General features: G+C 47.0%; 1 protein-coding gene across 3 annotated transcripts in view; it reads left to right on the plus strand.

The window, feature by feature from the left end:
- The window catches only part of Smyd3 (SET and MYND domain containing 3), a 524,738-nt gene that overhangs the window by 427,166 nt on the left and 75,806 nt on the right, over positions 1–21,766 (plus strand). For all 3 annotated transcript variants that reach the window (XM_027418861.2, XM_035445108.1, XM_035445109.1), the window contains 2 exons: positions 13,527–13,614; positions 18,955–19,129. In XM_027418861.2, the coding sequence (XP_027274662.1) occupies positions 13,527–13,614; positions 18,955–19,129 (263 nt within the window). The remainder of the gene's footprint in view (positions 1–13,526; positions 13,615–18,954; positions 19,130–21,766) is intronic.

Below are 21,766 nucleotides of genomic sequence, written 5' to 3' on the forward strand. Positions count from 1 at the left end.
CTTGAGGTTGGTTTCCATTAACATCCTGAGGTTTTCTGTAAATGGTGAGAAACTGTGTTTGCACAGGCTACAGATGAGCAAAGCCAATAGGCTCTTAAAGTGACTATCTGGCATTTTTGTAAACTTACAATGTCCTTATTAGTGAATCTTCGGCTTCTTTCTTACAAAAACAAAACATAAAAGTCCAAGTAGAGAGACAGGCATGCAGTTCTCAGATGAGGTGGGAGCACCACCATTCTTCCCAAGGTTAGCAGGTCGGCAAGCAGTCACAGACTTGCTTTGCAAAGCCAGTCGTAGCTCCAGAAAAGGAAGGTCATTTGCTTCTGTGAAAAATTTCAACTCTCTCTGTTTGGTTTCATCCCTACTCCCCCCCCCCCAACCTCATGTTCACTTCCACTCACAACCCGAGAACTGCTCTTCTGCCACCGGCTGCCTTCTCTTTCTCAGCTGTGGGTGACATCAGCAGTATGTTCCCGCTGCTCTGGCACTTGCGATGCCAGGACTACTGATGAAAAGCCACGGATGCTGCAGGTGGACACCATGGCTACTCCAGCCCTTCCTTCTGCTGGGCTCCTGCCTTGCCAAGTTGTCCTGTATGTCCTCACTTGGCCCCTCCTCCTCCACCACAGCCTCCCAGGTCCACTCTGCTGTTCTACTTTCTAAGCCCTCACTCTCCTGATGTCAGCAGATGAGTAAGAAGGTCCCTTAGACACAAGAGCCTTCACCTTCTCACCCCAGCCAGTTCGGGGTGCCGCTGGATCTGCTCCCATCTTCTCATTCACCCACCTCTTGTAGGAAGTGGGGTTATCTGCTGAAGCCAGGCCCAGCCATCTCTTCCATGGCCTGACACCTCCTTGGTCTGGCTCCTCCTTTCCATTCCCTCACACAGTCTGTCTCTCATGTCCATTGCCTCTGGCTCAGTGGCTTAAACATGATCACAACTTTCCCACAAAGATAACAATTTTTTTTCCAACTCAGCTTTGGTTTGTAGCCCCCACTTCCTCCTCAGTCTGAGTAGCCCTGGTTCTCTCCAGCCTTCCCATCATCACCCCTGAAGCTGCTGGGTGCTGATGTCACCACTGAGCCTGTGATCTCCAGGCAGCAGCTTCTCAGAGTCTCCCTGCTGACTCCTCGGTTGCATTCTCCGCCACCCCCACCCCTCCTCCTAGGAATACACCCCTTATGTTCCACGGCTTCCTCTACTTCTCCCATTGCCCCTTGAACACTGATGTTTTCCTCAGTTGATTGGCCCCCTCTGCTCTGGTATCTTCAGCTTTTCCATCTATGATCTGCCTTGCCTTCTGGTTCCATGCACCCTTCCCCAAGACAGTCTGTCTACAGTGATCCAAAGTGATCGAGCCCTGATCACTGAAACCAGGCACTGGGCCGCTGTCCTAGAGCCACCCCCTCCCTGCACCCCTACTCTCCACAGACAGTTTGCTCCCCAATCACCCTAACTGGTCCCCACTCCTTTGGTTTCTCCATCTGTCACTGTATTTCACATAGATTAAAACAAACTGATTATACGTAAAATTGTACCATGTCTCTGTTTCTCCTCCAGGTTCAAATTCACCCTGCTACCATCTCCCTGGTACCTTCTCATCCTGTCTCTAATCCTTTGCCTTCTTTCCTGCTCTCCCCATAAGCTGGCAACCCAACCTGGTGTTTCCAGACTGTGTCTTGTTCTGGGGTTAGTCTCCATGTTAAGGGGCAAGGAGCTTTTAACTGTGAAGAAGGAACATGTTAACAGCAAATACCTGCAGGGTTAGTGGGAAGCAAAGATGACAATCCCGACCCTCCCTGACACCAAGGCACAGCAGGCAGGGAAACCAAACAGCTTACTCTCCTGAGCTCTTTGCTTTCTCCTGAAGTTGCCTGTGGACCAACCACCATCTTTGTTTCTGTATTCTACGCTGATGCTTCCACAGTCTTCCCAGGAAGCCTTCACTCCAGATCCTGGACAGCAAAGGCCTCTCTCTGTCCCTGAACTCCGCTTGTCCCAGAGCTTGTCTCCTGGTTACCAGGTGTGAGATTTAGAAATGAGCCATGTAGCGTTGTAGTCACATGACTGTAAGCCTTGCCATGCGGAGGCTACTTGTCATCTGAACCTGCTGTTTCAATGGCCTCCACGTACAGTGCATTGAACTAGAGACCATCTGAAGGGCACAGCATTCATCATGGTGAGGCTTTATTGATCACTTCTTGTATCTGTTGTAAATAAACTAATTTGTGTAAAGCCAAAGGGCATGGAAGAACAATTATAAATTAAGTAGACAAAAGAAAGACTCTAAAACCATAAGCACTTGCAACAGCTTATAATGGTGTTGTCTGGAATGTGGCAGAGACTGTCCCAGAGACTGAAGCCAAAGGCTGAGCTCAGGCCGAGAGAGATGACTAAGCAGTTGAGCATACTTGCTGCTCTTCCAAAGGACCCAAGTTCTGTTCTCAGCACCTAGGTCAAGCAGCTCACAGCCACCTATAACTCTAGCTCCAGGGGATCTGAGTCCCTCTTCTGGCCTCCACTGGAACCCCTCCCCTAACACACAAATAAAAACAATTAAAAAAAAATCAAGTGATGAGTCTGAAAAAGCCACGTAATCTCCAAGGTTGACTGCACACGAGAGCCACTATAGCATATTCTGTCCCTCGTTTGCCAAAGTGGCCTGGGCCTGAGTTCTTGAGAGCTCTTTCGGGGAAGCTGCACACACACACACACACACACACACACACACACACACACACACACACACACACACACACTCACAGCTCCAAGACCTCCAGGAGAGCCATAGCTGAAGGAACAAATACAGTTTTCCTGAGGGAAAAGTTGGAGCCTCTGGAAACCCTGAGTGTCCTTCCTGGGTTGTGAAGAGGGATTTTGTGTGTTACTGTGCTCATGCAGAGTGTATGTGTGGATGTCTCCCTGTGCAGAGTGTGGGTGGATGTGACTGCCTGTGCAGTGTGTGTGTGTGTGTTTGTGTGTGTGTGTGTGTGTGTGTGTGTCTGCCTGTGCAGTATGTGTGACTGTCTGACTATGCATAGTTGGGCGTGACTATCAGCCTGAGCATTACCAGTAGAGTGAAGAGGAAGACTGTTGTAGCCTCCCAGAGTAAACCAAAGCCTCTGATGTATAAAGACAAGCAGATACAGAACGTTCCAGCTCCTACCCATGATGAGTGACTGAAGCCTCCAGGTCTTGTCCACCCATGTTCTTACACTGAGAAAGGGGTTTTTATATTAGCTTACTTCCAGAAAAGAAACCCTTACACATTTCAGTTTATGAACATTTACTAACATTGTTTTCACTTTCAAAGTCATCTGTAAAGTTAAATGAATAATGAGATGGCAATGGCCAGGCCATATAATTTGGGCACACGAAGAGTATGACCCAAAATGAAAATAAAAATAACCAGAAAATAATGTTCTCCCAATCCTTCTTAGGTGACCACAGTACCCCTAGCTAGCACCGGGCACCCTGGGATGAGAAGAAATGATACCATCTTGTATACCCCATATACCATTTTAGGATGTCCAAAATTTTCTAAGGACCTTATATTACATCATTATAGTTTATATCTATACTATTTGGAGCCAAAAAGATTTGACATTGTCAGCATGCCAGCTCTGATGAAAGATGCCCAAGACTCTGGCACAGTGAGCACTTCTCTGGGGGCTAGAATGTTCTGAGAATACATTTGAGGTCTGTACTTCCAGATTTCCCTGTAATTCCCAGCAGGTCCTGTGTGAGATGGCTTGCTCCTCTCCAGCCTTTCTCTCCTAGTGTCATGGGGACACCTCCACTCACCCTTTGGGAATGTTTATGGAACTCCATCAGATCTCTGTCTGAAAGGCCCTGCTAACAGTCATGCATGCTTGGTTTATAAGATGGTTACAAGAAAATGGAGGTGGGGGCAGGGTGCCAAACACTGCCAGAGCTTTTATCTTTGACATTACAAAGAGGTCCCTGGCTGAGGGCCAGGCTGGAGTTTACGGGAATATAAAATGCAGACATGTGCTTTCTGTTGGTGGGGCGCCAGGAGGAAGGCGCGCCCGCCACGCAGCCAGACAGCACTTCACTTCCATGGGATGCACAGTTGCTAGGAAGAGCATCCTAGTCTCAGTGGTTCAGAGCAAGGTCACTCATGGCTCTCCAGTGGGACAAAGAAGAGCTATGCCATATGCCCGGCCTTCTCTCCTCCTAAGCCTGCCAACCCTATAGCCTGGGAGCGACCACTTTCTGCAGTGACTCCCCCCTCCCATGCCCACCACAGGAGCACCCAGGCTCCAGAAGCAGGTCTCTGCAGGAATTAATTGCTCTCATTGAAAGAAGACAAAATGGACCTCCTCTGCTTTTAAGCAAAGTTCTGAAGTTGTTTCCCTTGAACTGTGACATAATCCTCTTGAACATTTGCTCACTTGACACATGGTATGAGATTTCTGGTGCTGCTTTACTAAACATAATAATAATTTATTAGATATAAGTTCCGGTGGATTTGTGCAATCCAGCTCTGAAAAGGAAAGGAAAAAAAAAGATTAGTAGGCTACTGGAAACTGCACTAACTCATATTAAGTCAGGGTTTATGATCCCTGATGAGATAATTGCCTTTGGTTTCTTCAGCAATGACCTTCTTTGCAAGTGTCTCTAGATGTGTATCCCAGGACTAGTTATCTGAAATTGCTAGTGTGGACCACAGCTAAATCCCCCACTTGTTTGGGGACCACGGGTTAGGCGATCTGAAGTGCTTGTTTCAGGGGATAAGCAAATAGATAAAGGGCCTGGGTTTTGGATATTTGCCCCTACTGATCATCGTGCACACGGATGTAAGGAGAAAGGCGTGAATTAAACAGCCAGAGTCAAAGTCTTGGGCTTTGGTGCCGGGTTGAGTAGTCCTTGTCCTGTGCCACATGCTCTCAGTGCTCTGGCTGGGGTGGTGTGGGAGGAAGCTCGGCTTAAAATAGAATGAAGGGGGAAGAGAAAAGGAAGGGGTTTGCAATTTGCAAGACCACAGATGCCCAAAGTCTCTCCTCAGAATTTAAGGACTCTCCTCAGGCACAGCAGACACCTACATAGGTGACCAATGGACTGAAATGATTAGCTTCCATCTCCATGGTAACAGTAATCAAGTTCTCACCTGGGGAGGCTGAATCTGAAGGCTCTGCTAGCTCTGGGTCTTGCAGCTGGCCAGCTGCAGAGCTAGGAGTTGACTGGAGTTCCTCCATGCTGCTTTGGTGGTTCCTGCCACACAGCGCCTCCTGCACAGAACTTGCTGTTGTTCACCTGTTTCATTCCAGTGCTGGGGAGCAAACCTCAGGCCTCACAGCTAGGCAGGCGCTCTAGCACACAGCCACCCCTCATCCTGTTTGTAAGTGTCTTTGAAGCAACTGCATCTCACCCATCCCAACCTCCACCATCAGGATGTTGCTTGCCCCTTGCAGCTAACTTGAGTCCGTTCTGTTGCAGTTTAAAGCAATTTCCTGTCTGTTTGCAGAGGTGAGTGAGAGCAGCTGCTCCTGGAGAGGGACATAAAAAAGATTAAGGAACCAGGGCTGTGGTTTCAGTCTCCATTAAAACAAAAACCTGTCCTGAAATTTGGGGGTGTACTTTATCTTAATGGCTGCCTACATTAGGACAGTTTTCCTGTAAAAAACCTTTGCATTTTTTTCCCAGAGTCTCAAACCTCCCACCTCGTGTTTACAGAAGGAGACTGGCAGGGCTCTCTGTCGGAGTCATGTGCGTTTACAGCTGCACAAGCCATCCATCTGACAGTTTCTCCGCAAACGTGAAAAGAATTCGTTTGAATGTGCTTTTTGTAAGCCAAGCCAGTGGCCTTCTGACTTGTGTAATACCCACTGTGTATTCCCAGAGGCATATCTTTCCCGTATGGGGGAGGGAGCATGGAGGTGCTGCCTTAAATATCCTCACATAATGTTTAACGGCCTTTGCATGTTGGTCTGTCATGTCCATTTCCTACAGAACGCTGCACGTAAAAGCCAGCCTTCAGCAGGCTCCACTGGTGAGGCTCGGCTCTCAAAGAGCCCTAACTCACCAGTTAGAACTTTTTTAAGTTCACGTAGACCTGGTGTTGTAGAAGTCATTGCCCTTTCTCTGAGACGGAGTTTTCTCCTGTGGGATGGGGAGGGGAAATGTGGGGGTTCCAGGTGTAAAAGGATTTGGCTTTTCTAGGAGCTCTGCTATGACGTGAACAATGCTTTCCTCCTGGAAGTTCTCTGTAGCTGGAGATTTAACTCTGAACCTGAGATTGGGGGCAATGTGTTGCCTTGTAGAACTGTGTAGTTGCGACGGGACCTGTTTCTGCCAGAGTAAAAAGCAAATGTACCTTTGCTCACAAATGACTAATTGGAACACACAGCAATTGGATTCTATCTCAAGTTGAGAATTCTTTCATCTCCCTTCATATCCTTTGCTTCTGCCATGCCCATCGGCTGCTCTGGGGTTGCTACAACAGTGAATGCTCTAGTTTCAACCTTTTTCCATGTTATGAAAGAACTATTCTCCCCCACCCCCCCCCAGTTAAATCTGAACTGCTTTCAGTTATTTCTGCCAACGGAAGTGGAAATTGGTTCCAGTCGAGATATTTCCTGTTCAGCATAAAGGTTTTTTAGTGAGCCTGTATGTTAATCTATTAGTCCCAGTATGTTGTCCATGAACCCAAGTACTGCAGTCAAGGACACTAGAGATTAGACTGTTTCCATCCCGGTTTTTATTTCAGGACTCTCATCTTCTCTAGAGAACAGGCATGATAGTTGAACCTTATGCTACTTTTTTAAAAGTAAAAGCATGCCCCCTTTTCCCTTTAGCATACTAGAATTATTGCATTACTAGGAAAGTTTGTAAATAAATGTTCATTAATTTTCCTTCCCATCCTATTCTCCTCTCTCCAATCAATTTAATTAGAGTCAACATGGGGATTGGATAACAGGAAACACAGGGAGGCAGCTTGCCTTTCCTCTTTTCCTTTTCTTTTTAATAAGAACCATCTGAAATTAAGCTGGCTCAGGAGTTTCAACATCAAACTCTTGCAAACCAAGCGAGCACAGCTGTCAGTGGCTTCCTGTTGCAAGACAGACCTGGATTGATGCCTCTAAAGCTTCATCTGATGTTGCCAGTGGCCACATCCTGAAGGGTATGTTTGACCACCTGTGCCAGGACCCCACCCTATTAAGGAAACTTGGCTCCCTCATTCATGGTGACTACTGGCTCCTAGAAGGCCCAGTGTCTGCATCTGGCCAGTTGAATTCAGCTATGTTGACTGGCATCTTTTATGTGGCGGTGAGATTTTTGTGGAATCATCTGTTTTTATATACAAGAAACCAACTCTGGGTATCAGTTTAGCTTCTGTGTAGCAGGAGTATATATGATCTTGACCCATTCCGGGGAAAGGGGGTCGGGAAAGTTTGGGCAAGAGAGCTTGAAGTGGCTTAAGAAGATGTTTTGGTAGAAGCCAGTGAATTCCACTGAGTCCACTCCCCAGCTAGCTCTTGCTGCTATTGTTTTGAGAGTGTGGATCCTGAGCCAGTGTGGGATTTCTTGTGTTGGCTGGCCACATTTAAGTTCTAAATTATGACCAGTATCTGGGTGTTTGGTAAAAAACCACACTGCAGTGGAAACATAGTCATGATGGCATAATATCAGACTTGAGTCAAGGTGGAAGTGTTATATTCACGTTAGGCTGAATCTTCCCACGTCAGTCAAAGAGGTCAGGGTTGTTCCCCCACGTGGATGCGCGTAAACCAATTCAATATAGACAGTCTCTCATTGGGATTCTCTTGGGAACTTGGGAATCCTTCTGCTTATGGTTCTGACATCTTTTATCATTTGTAGAAAGCTTGTTTGTTTGTTTTGTTTGCTTGCCTTGCTCACATTGTTTGCTTTTGCTTTTGCAATGCTAAAGATGGATTCCAGGGCCAGGCACATGCTAGGCAAACTCTCTACCGTTGAGCTGTGTTTCTAGCCCTAGTAATACATTTGATACTTTGAAGGTATATAAGCATGGAATGAATATTTTTCCATCTTCTAAAGGCAAATAGGAAGGCCACCTGTTCAAGCCCTTTTATATTAATTGGTAAAGCTGATATTCAAAGAGGATTTTCTGTTTCCTAGATAAGTTGTCCTGAATGATAGCAAGTGTTGTTGATGTTTTTGGATAAGCAAAAAACAGAAACAAAGATGCATGTTTACTGACTGATTTCACACTTCAGGACCCGGAAGACGAACATTGGTTTTTTTTCTCATGTTTTTGCACTGTAAAGAATGGAAGGCTGAAGCTGCACTTCCTTTTCTGTTTATCTTCACAACTTCTAAGTCTATACATACACGGCTGAGTGTGGCCCTATATCCTGGGGCTGGGAGAGGTGAGAGAGACCCCTCTGTGGACACAGATGTGAGGAGCTGATAGGAGCGAAGCGAGTTAGAGACCCGGACTGCGGAGACACTGACCACAGTGGAACATTCCAGCAAGTGTTAGATTCAGCTCTGAGCCCTGGAGCATGGCCTCCTCCAGCTCCAACACTAAGTCCTCTCATCACCGTTGTTATCGAATGCTTGAGAGCGCTTTCAGACATCCTGTGCTTTTGTTCAGTAAATAAAGACTTAGGGTCAACCCCCAAGAAGAGCCCATCACACATTTAGTTGTAATTTCCATATGAAATTGCATTCTTTTGGGGCCATGGTCTCACTCACCTCACGCACACATACTAGACGAGTTTGCAGTCCACATTAGGAGTTTTTGCTGTTTTTTCTAGTGCAAGTAGTGAACCATGGTTGAAGACACTTTGGATTTATCAGCTCACAGATAAATTTCACCCTTGAAGCAAGTCTAGAAAAAGGCAAATTCAGATTGTATGAAGATGGTCTAGAGTAAGGAGGCTGGGCTCGGAGCCAGACAGACCAGCAGCCCCGAATCCTGCCTTGGCAGTGAGAGGTGGAAGCTGTGTGTGTCTGTTCCTCAGTCTTCTATTGTCCTGTATGTGAGATGGGAGGGTTGAGACACATGCAGAGACATCTAGAAATTTCCAAGTAGACATTCCCTCTTCCAGAGCCACTCTAAGGCCAATCTGCTGAGCTCTGTAACACGAGAGGCTCTGTGCTTGGTGTTGGGGAAAGAAAGGAACAGAGAAGAGTTGAGATTCAGAAAAACTAAAGACTGTGTTCAGCTTTAGAAAACTTACAAGCAACTGTGGCTAATGCCCCAACTGTATAAACTGCAGCCCACAAACTCTGGGCCACACTGGCCTCTGTGCCTTTAGGCCTGCCCCTGCTTCAGAGTTACAATTTGCTGTCCTCCTCTGCTGCTCCTTCACTGCTACTCAAAACAACATTCAGTGAGGCCTTCCCTGGACACTGTAAAACTCTCCCGGAGCCCCCCAGCCTCTTCCCTGTGTTTCCCATCTCAGTTCTTCTGTGTAAACAGTATGATTGGCTGACATTTTTTTCCTGCTCCACCCCAGTGCTTACAGAAGTTTCTAGTAGGCACTCATTACATGTTAATAGAGTTAATGAGTGATCAAATTAATAAATTTCAGAATCAGAAAGGGCCATGTGAAGAGCTCCAGTAACCAGAAGTCCAGAAGGTGTGTGTGTTGGGTTTCTTCTTGGCTGTAACAACCAATCACAAACCAAGTGACCTAGAACAATATGGACTTTTTATTTGTAATCCTGAGCCCATCTCACTGGATGAGAATCAAGGCTGCTGCATTCCTTTCCACTGGCAGCAGGGGAGGAGCTGCTTGCTTGTGAAAAGTCTCTAGGGCCACTGGTGTTTTTAATTCATTCTGTCCTCCATCTTCAAAGGCAGCGTGGCTGCTTGAGTCCTCAATCCACCCCCCAACACATATGCACGCATGCACGAATGTACACAAATGCGCGAACACACACACACACACTCACACACACACACACACACTCACACACACACACACACTCACACACACACACACACACACACACACACTCACACACACACACTCACACACACACACTCACACACACTCACACACACACTCACACACACACACTCACACACACACACACACACACACACACACACTCACACACACACACTGACTTCCTCTTCAGCTTTTCTCACCTATTTTTAATTGTATTGGACCCACCTGGATAATCCAGAATGGTTCCTGGTTTTATAATTATCTATAAAGAACTCTTAATCTACCAGGTAACCTAGCACCACAGGTTCTGGGGAATCAGGACATGGATACCTTCAGGTATAAATGGAGGTTTCTTTCCTGCCTGACACTTACCAAATAAAACACTCAGAGGCTTAACATTAAATATAATTGTTTGGCCAATGGCTCAGGCATATTACTGACTAGCCCTCACAATTAAATGAACCCATTTAGTTTATATTTTACCACAAGGCTTGTGGCTTATTACCTCACATCTTGCTTCTCCGGCAGCTACATGGTGTCTCCCTGACTCCGTCTTCATTCTTTCCATATCTCTGTTTGTATTTTCTGCCCGTCTCTATTTTGTCTGGCTATTGGCCAAAACAGCTTTATTCATCAGCCAACAAAAGCAACACATATTTGCAGCATACAGAAGGACCTCCCACATGATTTGGGATCTATTACTCTGTCCGCTATAAGGACTGGCAAGCAAATGGGCACATTTAAAGATAGATAGATAGATAGATAGATAGATAGATAGATAGATAGATAGATAGATAGATGACTCTGGCGGCTGAAGCAGGAGCATAAAATGATCAGTCTGAGACTTTAGGAGATGAACATGCGCTTGGAGCAAGAACACAGAGGGAGACTGGTGTGCACCTCTCCACAGATAGATACCCCATCCCTACCCCTTCTGTGGACACAAGGCTGGGTTTGCCTGGAGGACTTCCTAAAAGGAGAGTGCATGTGTGGGGGCTTTCCTAAAACCAGCTTCTGTCAGACACACATTGCACATAGCACAGACAGAGAACGATAAAGTCCCGGTTTGCAGACACACAGCACTCAGTTCTAATACTCACACCAAACATGGAGTCTTGTTTTCAGGGTCTTCACTGCTTTCACGCCTTTTCCTGACCGTAATACCAGGGTGAGGTATTCCTCCCTCTGGTAACACAGAACTGATCCTGACACTGGTTCTCACAGGCATTGCTCTGTTCCTGGGGAGACAACATTGAGAGGATCCAGGAGGATGCCTGGCCTTCACCTTGACCATCATCTGGTCTTGCCCCTTCTCAGTTTCCTGGCTAGCTCCCACTGGGCACCATGCAGAGAGGTGTGGATACTGAATGATAGATGGAGTGGTGCCCACAGTGTGCTCCCACCCTCCGTCAGCCTCTTTGCAGCGGCAGTGTCCCACAAGACATCGTGTGGCACAGCACTGTCCAGTGTGATGTCCAGGGTGTGGCACAATCTCTTGACATGTGGATAGGACAGCTGAGGAGCTGGGCTTCTTACTGTATGTAGTTTTAACCATCTTAAGTTGAAATAGTCACAAGTGACAGGTACCCAGTGTGTTGGACAATGTAAGGAAGTGACAGACTTTCTTCTGTTGCTTTTATCATTGCTTTCCAGTATTCTAAAGACCCAGGGGACCTGACTGACTGACGCAGGGTGGACTGCAGTCACTCCCCACCAGGGAATAAACCAGGGATGGCCTTATCCATGTAAGAACTGCATGAAGGTGAACTGGGATGGCATTAGTAGCACACCCAGCATCCAGCCGCACACCTGCTCAGTGCCCAGCGTTCCGCTGCGTGCTGGGGGCTCATTGACAAACAGGGAGGATGGAAGGCCTGCTTGTGAGATAGACATCTGAGTTTAATAGACAGCAGCACACCATCTCGTGGCTTTTTCCTTCTCTCTTTTTTTTTTTTTTTACATTTTTAAATCATTAAAATATGAGACATTTTTAATGTAGAAGTCAGAATTGGCCCACATGAGTGTAGTAGACTTGCCCTCCTTTATGCTAGCTGTGTTGATAAGCCATGCCTGGTCACTATCCTATTTGCAAAAAATAATGGCTCTTAGAGGAAAGTGTGTGTGTGTGTGTGTGTGTGTGTGTGTGTGTGTGTGTGTGTGTGTGTGTGTTAAATTCTGTGTGCATGTGATGTATGTGACTCTGTATGGTTGTGCACATGTGTGAGTGTAGGTGCTCTTGGAGTCCAGAAGAGGGCACTGGCTCCCCTGGAGATGGAGTTACAGGTGGTTGTGAACCATCCAACACAGGTGCTGGGAACCACAATCAAGTCCTTTAGAAGAACAGCAAGTGTTCTTAACCACTGAGCCATCGCTGTAGCCCCAAACCACAGCTTTATAAAAACTCTTTCTCTTATACTTTCCTAAAAACGGGTTTATTGCTGTATACTTCACTTGTTTTGTTCACTCAGTTTACAACATAAGGATCAGTGGGTTTTAGTCTCTTTATGGAGTTGTAAACCAACATCATGGTCAATTTTAGAACATATTAATTATCCCTGAAGGAATCCTATCCTTTAGTAATCACTCCCCAATTCCTTCTAGTTGCTATAGCCCTAACCAGACACCAGTTTGCCTTCTGTCTCTAAGGATTTCCCAGTCTGGGAATTTCATATAAGTAGAAGCATGTAACATATTGTCTTTTAAGAATCTTTTATTATATTTTCACTTATATTTTAATTTCATTGGCGAGACATGTGTGTGCTATGGGACACACATGGAGATCAGAAGACGACTTCTAAGAGTTAGTTTTCTCCTCCCACCACGTGGGTCCCAGGGCTTGAACTCAGGCCATCCTATGTGGCAGAAGCCACCTTTGCCCACTGAACCATCTCACCATCTCAGAATGACTGGCTTTTTTTTTTTTCACTCAGATTAATGTTTTCAAGGTTCATCCATGTTATAGCATATGGCAATACTCTGTTAATCTTATTACTAGTAATATTCTGTTGTGATGAATTTTTATTTATTTGTCCATCATCAGATGATGGACATTTGAGTTGCATCACTTTTGGACTACTGATATTTGCGCACATGTTTTGGCTAAACATATTCTCAATTCTCATGGTTGGCTGCCCAGGAGTAGAACTAATGAGATACTACTAACACTGTCAGGAACACAGTGTTTCTTCTGTGTTTGCTGGAAGCTTCATAGCAAACCGGCCACAAAGCAGCAGCAATACGGTGCTCCATCACACATTTTCTTGGCATAAATGGTAAGGAGCACATATAGGTCAATTGTCTGAGGAGCTGAAAAGCCCGTTTTTCAAAGCCATACCACTCTCTGTACATATCCACCCATGGAGCATCAGCCCTTCGGCTCTCTCTATCCCTAACGATACCTCCTGTTCCTTGCTTTTCTATAGCCTGGGCTGGGCAGGAGATGGCATCTCCCTGTGGTTTTGAATTGAATTTCCCTAATGATTAATGATGCTGAGTATGTTTTCATGTGCTTGTAGGCCATTTGTTTGTCTTTCTTGGAGAAATGTCTGTTCATATCCTTTGCCCGGGTTTTAATTGGGCCGTTTGTCTTCTTTGCCTGTCTTCCCATTTGGCCTGAGCAGGATGCTGATATGCTGACGGGTGATGAGCAAATATGGAAGGAGGTTCAAGAATCACTGAAAAAAATTGAAGAGCTGAAGGCGCACTGGAGTATCCTTTTACCTGTGGGCTGATCCACGCTGTTGGTTGCTTCTTTACTGGGAGCCTGGTGCCGCTGGAGCCAGACCCCGGATCTGAAAGGTCCAAGTGCTGCATCCAGGTCCAGCAGCAGTGTGGGGAACCACCCAGGAGGACCGCAGTAAGGTCTGCACAGATACTTTACAAAGACTTTACCACCAATTAATAGTATGGCCCAGTCATAGTGGGAAGGAAAGTCCTCTTCCTCTTCCTCCCTTCTTTTCTGTGCAAAAGGTAAAACTGGTAGACCCTCTTCCTCCTATAAGCACCTTAGTCTCTGGAAAGGAATGTTAGAATCCCTATAAGTTAATACCACTGACCCTCAGACCTACAAACCAGTCACAAAACAGCAGCAATGGGGTTCTCCATTATGCATTTTCTTGGCATGAATGATAAGGAACATGAATAGGTTAAAGGTCAGAGCAGAAGGAGAGAGCATGTGATGGGATCATCTGGGATGACCCACTGGAACTTCACTGTGTAAAGGGGATCCCAGGTCAGAGACAGGATTTGGACAGGCAGAAGCTGTGACAGAAGTCACTGTCTGTCTATAGAGGACTCCACCGGGACACAAATGTGATGGCGGAACTACAGGTAAGAAAGAGACTGTAGAGTGTGGAAAGGTCACCAAGAGGTCACCAGATGCTTTGGGTTGAAAGATGTCTCCGGCACTAACAAAATCTGCAAATAAGGTTTCCAGTCTACAATGCTGTTAGAGAACTGTGAAGGACAGGAAGATGGGTAGGTTCTCCTTTTAATAGTGACCTATGTAATTACAGAAATCATTAACTCGGTGGGTTTGTTAGGTCTGACTAATGAACTACAGTTGGTTAGTAAGAAAGAAAAGAAGGCTGCCACGAACAGGTTGCTTTATGGTTTTACTAAGAACAGATCCATCCCCAGAGTCAGTGATTTTTTTTTTTTTTTGGTAAAGTTTGCACCTAGATTTCATGAGAGACTTTGAAAAGAAATAGCCAAGACATCTGTGTTCTATACTAGCAGATCCAGGCATCTAACTCAATTGGCAAATGACACAAGTGTCGATCTGGGGTGCTCTGCCTCCTGCACCTTTGATTCAGTACCTGGAATGAAGAGACTATCCAGGCACGTGGAGATGGGAAGGGCAGCAGAGAAAGGACAACAGAACCATGAGAGCGACGGCTCCTTGGCAGACTGCATGGTGACTGATCTTCAGGAGCTGAACTTTGACAAGAGTGTATATAAAGTCGTCTATTTGTGGCAGGAAACTGAAGCATGTGAAGCTGCATAAAGCTTGGCAGCAGAGCACACCAGAGGATTATATGGTTTTGGTAAATAGTCAAATTTAATAAAGTGTACAAGTATGTTATAACTCCCCAAGGACAACTGTGATCTTGGGCTGCAGTCATAGAAATACAGAATAGAAAATGAGAAAGGAAGTGGTACCGGGCTGATGCTCTCTGGAATCTCAGACTCAGTCTGGGCTATGGCATATTAATAGGGCTGTAGAGAAATTAAATTCGCTACGAGCACTGGGACAGAGCTGAGTCGTTTGAAACTCCACCAGTCAAGGCGATGAAAGGGACTAGGAAACAGCATGCTCAGGGGTGACGCTCAGAGGCTTAGTGTTGCTACACAGCTGAGGAGTCTTGTTTTCCGTGGTCCTATGCAGCAGAAACCAGGCCATAGAGGACCAAGGTGCATTTCAGTCTCGCCTGGATGAGGTTTAAGTGGAAACTGACTCGACAGGTATTTGGCTAGTCTAATCTACCTTGTGATTCAGGCAGAAATTACAAGACACAGTCCAATATTCAAAACTCTCACATAGTGGGGTAGTAATTATGCAAAGCACTATGTGCTGTGGTTCAGATGAGTATTTCTTATAGGCCCATATGTCAGAATCTGGCCCCCAGGGTGCCCCTTATGGGAGGTATGGCAGACCTTTAAGGGGTGGAACCTACTGAGAAGTCATTGGGAAGATGCCTTCAAGGAGGCCATCAGTCCTGGTCTCTCAGCCTCACTCTGCTTCCCATCTTGACATGTGAATGCGTATTCTGACACCCACTCTCACCTTTGCCCTCTGGTTACCTCACCGGAGGCCAAACCAATGGGGCCATCTGAACTTGTTCTTGAACCTCCACAGCTCACAAGCCTTTCATTAATAGGGTACCGCACATCAGACATTTCATTATAATCGTGCGAGGCAGAATAGTACAATACATATTTTGGTAAAGATACACATACATACATGTGCACACACGAGAGAGAGAGAGAGAGAGAGAGAGAGAGAGAGAGAGAGAGAGAGAGAGAGGGAGGGAGGGAGGGAGATAGATTTGGTTTTATAAAGGAGGTGATGACTGACTGTCCTGTATCTGGGGAGGTGAGTTGGACTTTAGAATAGCCATGGAGGAGGGTGCCTCAGAGGGAAGAAATATGCCAGTCCACAGGTGACATTGTGCCACACAGGAGGAAAGAGCTGCTGGAAATGGCCGCATTTTTTTTTTTTTTATGCAAAGGGGCCCAGAATGATGCTAAGCAGAATAGCATGGCTAGATGGGCTGCTCTGACAGCCTGTCCTAAGAAGATGACTAATTCCCAAGTGACTCCACTCCCTTGTCTGACTGTCTGTCCTCACCCGTCTACAGTCAGGGGCATTTGAAAGAAAGCCCCCATCGTGCCCTCGGGGTCCTCTTTGGCATAGAGCTCACTGGAACAGTGGTTATAGCAGACACTACAGGTGCCAAGGATAAATTTCTGGGCAGATAAATGTCTGCATTAACTTGGAAAGAGCCTTGTAGTTTAAACTGTTCCTCCCTCCCCCTTCCCTGGAGCAGTTTACATGAAAAGTTTTGCCTTGTTTGCCAGGAGAGAGTTGCCAATATTGTGGGGAGAGATTGGCAAGAGGTCCTTTCCCGCTTGACACAGGGTGTGTGGATGTATCTCTGTGAGTGGGTACAGCGTATCACATCTGGTTTCCACTCCTAAGGCGTCTCACCTCAGCTGCTCATGAGGTGGAGCACTTCATGGAAATGAGTAGACAAGCAACAGTGGGATCCATCGAACGATGTTACAATAAGGCCCGACCGAGCCTTGCCACAGAAATGTCTGGCATTGTGTAAGAGACAGCCATTCCTCCTGACAGCTTGTCAAACATCTAATCCTGGAATGAAAAGCCATGAGGTTAAGCATGGCAGTCTGTTTCAAAATCAGCACATTGCCTAAGAAGCCGCTTCCCCAACCTCTGGAGGACCCGCTCAGCAAACGTGAAACATCCATGTCACAGGAATACAAAAGAAAATCACCAACTGTCAATAACTTCAAATCACTGTCTTCAGTACGTGAACCCCTTCTGGGATCAGAGCCAGGACTGGCCCCTAAGAGGTGACACAAAGCTCCTCAGCTTGCAGTTCTTCCCAAGGAAATGACGCTCTGGAGGAAGGTGTTGTGCCTCAGCTGAGAGGAAGCGTCTCTTCCAGTCGGTTCATGAAGATAGTATTCCCATTTGCAGGTGGGGCTTGGCTGGTGAAAAGCCTCGCTGGTGTTTTGGAAGCAGAGCTCTGCAGGGACAGGCAGTGCACAGTGGATTCTGTGGGGGGAGGGAGAGAGGAGGTTTGCACACATGGGCTGTCTGTTCCGGTGAGGCTTGCTGTCAGGACACTGACGAAGAAGGCTACAGTAGAGGCTTAGGAGAAGAGCATGGAGTATGGTATTGTAAAGAGATGGGGAGAGGAGAGATGGGGAGAGGGAGGGCGACTCCAGCCTCTTTCCCTTCAGCCTGTCAGGTCAGGGGTTGCCACAGGAAGGAGAGTGGTATCTCTGCCATATGCTTTGCATGCCCCAGTAAACTTTCCAACCATGACACCCAGAACTCTGCCTAGCTCATGGGAGGACACAAGAAGATCCTCCAATTTCTAGATACAGTGTCTTATTTGATAGTCACTGAGACAGGTGTTTTGTTTCTAGCCTACCTTGAAGCATTTGACTTTCTCAAAGTTCAAAACCTGAAGACGGTAGAACAAGCTTAGGTTTGAACCAAGCTCTATGGATGATGAAAGCTCTGGACTGTTTCTTCTGTAGTTTGAATCTTCAGACCACTTTCTCCAAGTGGAATTCTAGCATCAAAGCAGAATAGCATAGAGGGACAGTGGCAGGAAATGGGGAGAGGGCGGAGAGATGCCCAGTCTCAGTACGACAGGGGAGCAGAGGAGCAGTGTGGTGACCCCCGTTGGGCCCGGCAATGCACCTTTAGCTGGGCATGGAGGAAGCCCCATGTCTTCAGCCCTCCAGCTTCCTCTGTAAGAGGATGCAGATATCCGTCTGCAAAGGCGGGGTTCAAAGCTGGACCAAGTACCACATACCTGTAGGCCCAGCTACTCAGGAGACTGAGGTAGATGGGTTATGTGAGCAGGGATTAGAGGCCACCTCGAGTATAGTAAGGGGCAACTTACAGGGCGTGGAATATCACATGTGAAATTAATTACCGATTTAATTGGCCCGTGATTAATCAGAAGTCAGTGCCACTGAGCAGCACAGGTGTTTTCCCTTGCTCAGGGCACACATATAAAAACTGTTCTTGATAGTTTTCTTCCTTTCTTTCTGTTGCTTTTTGAGGCAGTTTCTGGCTATGTAGTCCTAGCTGTCCCGGAACTTGCCATGTAAACCAAGCTGCCCTCGAACTCAGAGAGATCCACCTGCCTCCGCTTACTTTAAACCCAATTTTTGGGTTTACAGTAAGAATACATTTATTTCAGTGGAGTTTAGGTTTGAGTCACTTTTGTGTTATAACGAACACTAAATATAAAGCCCACTGGAAATGCATTTCTTCAGATGGCTGCACATTCTGCAGGCCTGCACACTGGTGTGGACTGGGCTCCATGCACATCCAGGACTCAGATGAGTCAGAAGCAAACTCATGCTCCTCCTTTCTCAGAAGGGATTCTCTCTTTTAAACAGAAATAATTCCACAGTAAACAATTTGAAGCTGAGCTCAAGCTTCAGTCCAGTTTAATAAACACCTTCATTCATTTCTCAACTAAGTTGAAGGAGAAAACATGTAGACGTGTGAAAAAGGAATATTTCTTGGGGACTTCTAATTCTCCTAAAGTACAGGCTGGGCTAGAGGACGGTTTGTTGATGTAAACCGACCTCACTTCGGTAAGACGGCACTTGAACGTGCTTTTGTCTCTCAAGTATGTTTCCAGGCAGCTCATCTGTGTGAAATAATGGGCACCTCCTCCCTCCCGGGCCTGGAAGCTCTTCAGCCTTTTAGACATCTCCGCTTGCTTCTGTGTTTTCTTGATGAAGACAATGCATCCTTAACTCAGTTAATAACAGAGTGGGAGCAGGTTCTGGCCCTGTGCCAGGCGATCATAAGCAGCAACTCTGACCGGCTTCCCGACATCAACATCTACCAGCTGAAGGTGCTCGACTGTGCCATGGATGCCTGCATCAACCTGGGGATGCTAGAGGAGGCCCTGCTCTACGCCCTGCGCACCATGGAGCCGTACCGGTGAGTGCAAGGCAGGCTTGACGCAGAGGTGTCCGCACGGCCCACATGGGACGCGATGGCCGTCGTCAAGTCACTCTGACTCTGCTGTCTCATATCAAGTGTCCCATTGGCTCTAGGTGTATGAAACTAGACCCCGTTTCATTCATTCCTGTTTCTTCACACATTTCATCAGTCACTGGCAAAGCCGTTTCCAGGTTCCTGGCAATGTGCTTGTTCAGTAACGAGTTAGACACGGTCTCTCTGTGGAACTGGCGATTGCAGTACAGTGCGAGGTTTGCAGTGACAAAGGCAAGCAGAGAGGCGGGCAGAGAAGAGCGCGTGACTCCCTCCTATCTTTGAACCACTGGTCCAGGTGAGGGAGGCGGATGTGCTGCTCTTTGATTGGTTTGCAGTAGTGATAGGTCCAGATTGATTGTCAGAATTGATATTTGTCACAGTGCTGGTATACAGATTGACCCTTATAGCCACCTTGTGACTAGGTAGGTGACTAATCTTCTTCAATGGGTCATTGCATTGGCGAAGAAACTATTGGTGAACTATGGGTAACCCATCACTCTGTGTGTGTGTTGGGGGGGGGGTTCATCACAGTGTGTGTGTGTGTGTGTGTGTGTGTCTGTGTGTGTGTGTGTGTGAGTGAGTGTGTGTGTGTGGTGTGTGTGTGTGTGTGTGTGTGTGTGTGTGTGTGTGAGTGTGTGTGTGTGTGTGTGTGTGTGTGTCTGTGTGTGTGTGAGTGTGTGTGTGTGAGTGAGTGTGTGTGTGTGTGTGTGTGTTTGAAGACAGGATCTAGGTCTGTGGCCCAGGCTAGCCTTCAACTTGTGATCCTCCTGCCTCAGCCCCATTTCCAGTACTGGGATTGCAGGAATATGCCACCATGCCTGGAGGAGATTGACTGCTTCTTGCCTCTGCTCTTCTCCTCCAGGTAGGTGGGTGTTTGCTCTTGGGTGGTCTTGCAATGTGGAGAAGTTTTAAGGGAGGCGAGGTTGAAGGCAAGGGCTGGAAGTCTGACACTGCCATCTGTGGGGCTCCAGTTTTCCCTGGGCTAAGAACTGAGGTTGAGTTTGGGAACAAGCCAATGGGGAGAAGGTAGGCCAATGAATCTGAGATCAGGTTGTCCAGTGCCCAGCACAGGACAAGGTTGCCACTGAGAAGATACATGGATAGGTGGGACATGGCAAAGCAGGGTGCCATTCCTGGAGGATGTAAAGCTCCCCATTATGCAGATGGCGCTAACACAATCTGGCCAAAGAGGGTGAAGCTCAGGGAGTATCCATTTCTAGACCCATGGGACATGGGACAACAGGTATAGGGATCGGTTCCAAGTGAAGCAGGTGGGGCACAGCCTGTCCCCACTGGAGGGGAGCCTCGGGTGACAGATGACAAGGAGGGGAAATTTACCAGGATCTGCATGGCAAGAACAGAATCAGGGTTAGGATCTAGACGTCAACAGGGAAAGAGATATCAAGCCTGGGAGACCCGAGGTCAACAGTCAGATCTGGGTCAGAACTAGATGTGCGCCAAGAAGAGCCTGTAGATAGCCAAGGCCCCACTACCAAGTAGATGCCAAAGACCCACAGACCAGCCAGTGGCACCAGACCCAAGGGTGTTTCCAGACTTTTGGCAGGTGGCTGCTTTTGTTCCCTTGTGGTGAGCAGCTTTGGAACTGTCTGTGAGTCAGCTTTAATCTAACTGCCTGGAGGACTGAGACCAGAGACTTTCCCATGAGCAGTGGAATGTCTGTTCAGGGTGAGGACTCTTGTGGGTTTTCTGAAAGTATGAATCGAACACAGAGAGATAAGGCTGCTTTCTCAGAGCCTTACTGGGTGTTGACACGGCAGGCAAACCCAGATGGTTAATGCAGTCTCTGAAGGCTGGGGCCTGGCCTCAGGAGCGCAGAACACAGGCAGCACAGTATATGGATGGACCCAGGCCAGGAGCTGCAGACTGAGAAATTCCATCATTCTCCAAAGCCCTGTGGCAGCACTGCCCCACCCCCCACCCCCGGTCTTTGGAGCAGATTCTCTTTGCCCCGTGGTCCCCTTCTATTTGCCGTCCCCTTCTATTTGCCGTCCCAGCTGCCCTGCCAAGGCCAACTGAATCAGTCATTTAAATGCCCCACCAGATGGCACTAACAGTCCCAAGTGCATCTTGAATCTTCTTTTGTCAGCACTTACACAGATTTCTGCACAGCATTGGCCTAGCCCTAGTTGGCGATTTGATTGACCAGCACTTGAGTCAGACAGCTTTCCGCGTAGGTGAAGCCATGTCCTCCACAGCATACTCCCTTGTGTTTGAGAAAATTTTGGTTACTTTTTTTTTTTTTTTTTTTTGGTGTTGGCTAGTCACATTCTCTCTGTAAATGTACGTTCTGTCCGTGGGCACATGACAAGTTTCCAAACCTGAACGGTCCTCCCTGGGGCTCTATAAGGCCTTCTTTACAGCATGCTATACTGCTCCACTTCCAGTGAGTAGGACTTGTACCATTTGTCACCAGAGGCCCTGTAGAAGCAAAGGCCAGTGACATTCTAGAACCAACACAGTTAAGAGAAACAGGAACACACTTAGTTCTTTTCTCTTTAGCTCAGGAGAAGTGAAAACAAGGACCACAGGCCACATGACCATCTTGAACAAGGTGGTGAT

The sequence above is a fragment of the Cricetulus griseus genome, chromosome 5, assembly GCF_003668045.3.
Source record: "Cricetulus griseus strain 17A/GY chromosome 5, alternate assembly CriGri-PICRH-1.0, whole genome shotgun sequence".
Classification (NCBI taxonomy): domain Eukaryota; kingdom Metazoa; phylum Chordata; class Mammalia; order Rodentia; family Cricetidae; genus Cricetulus; species Cricetulus griseus.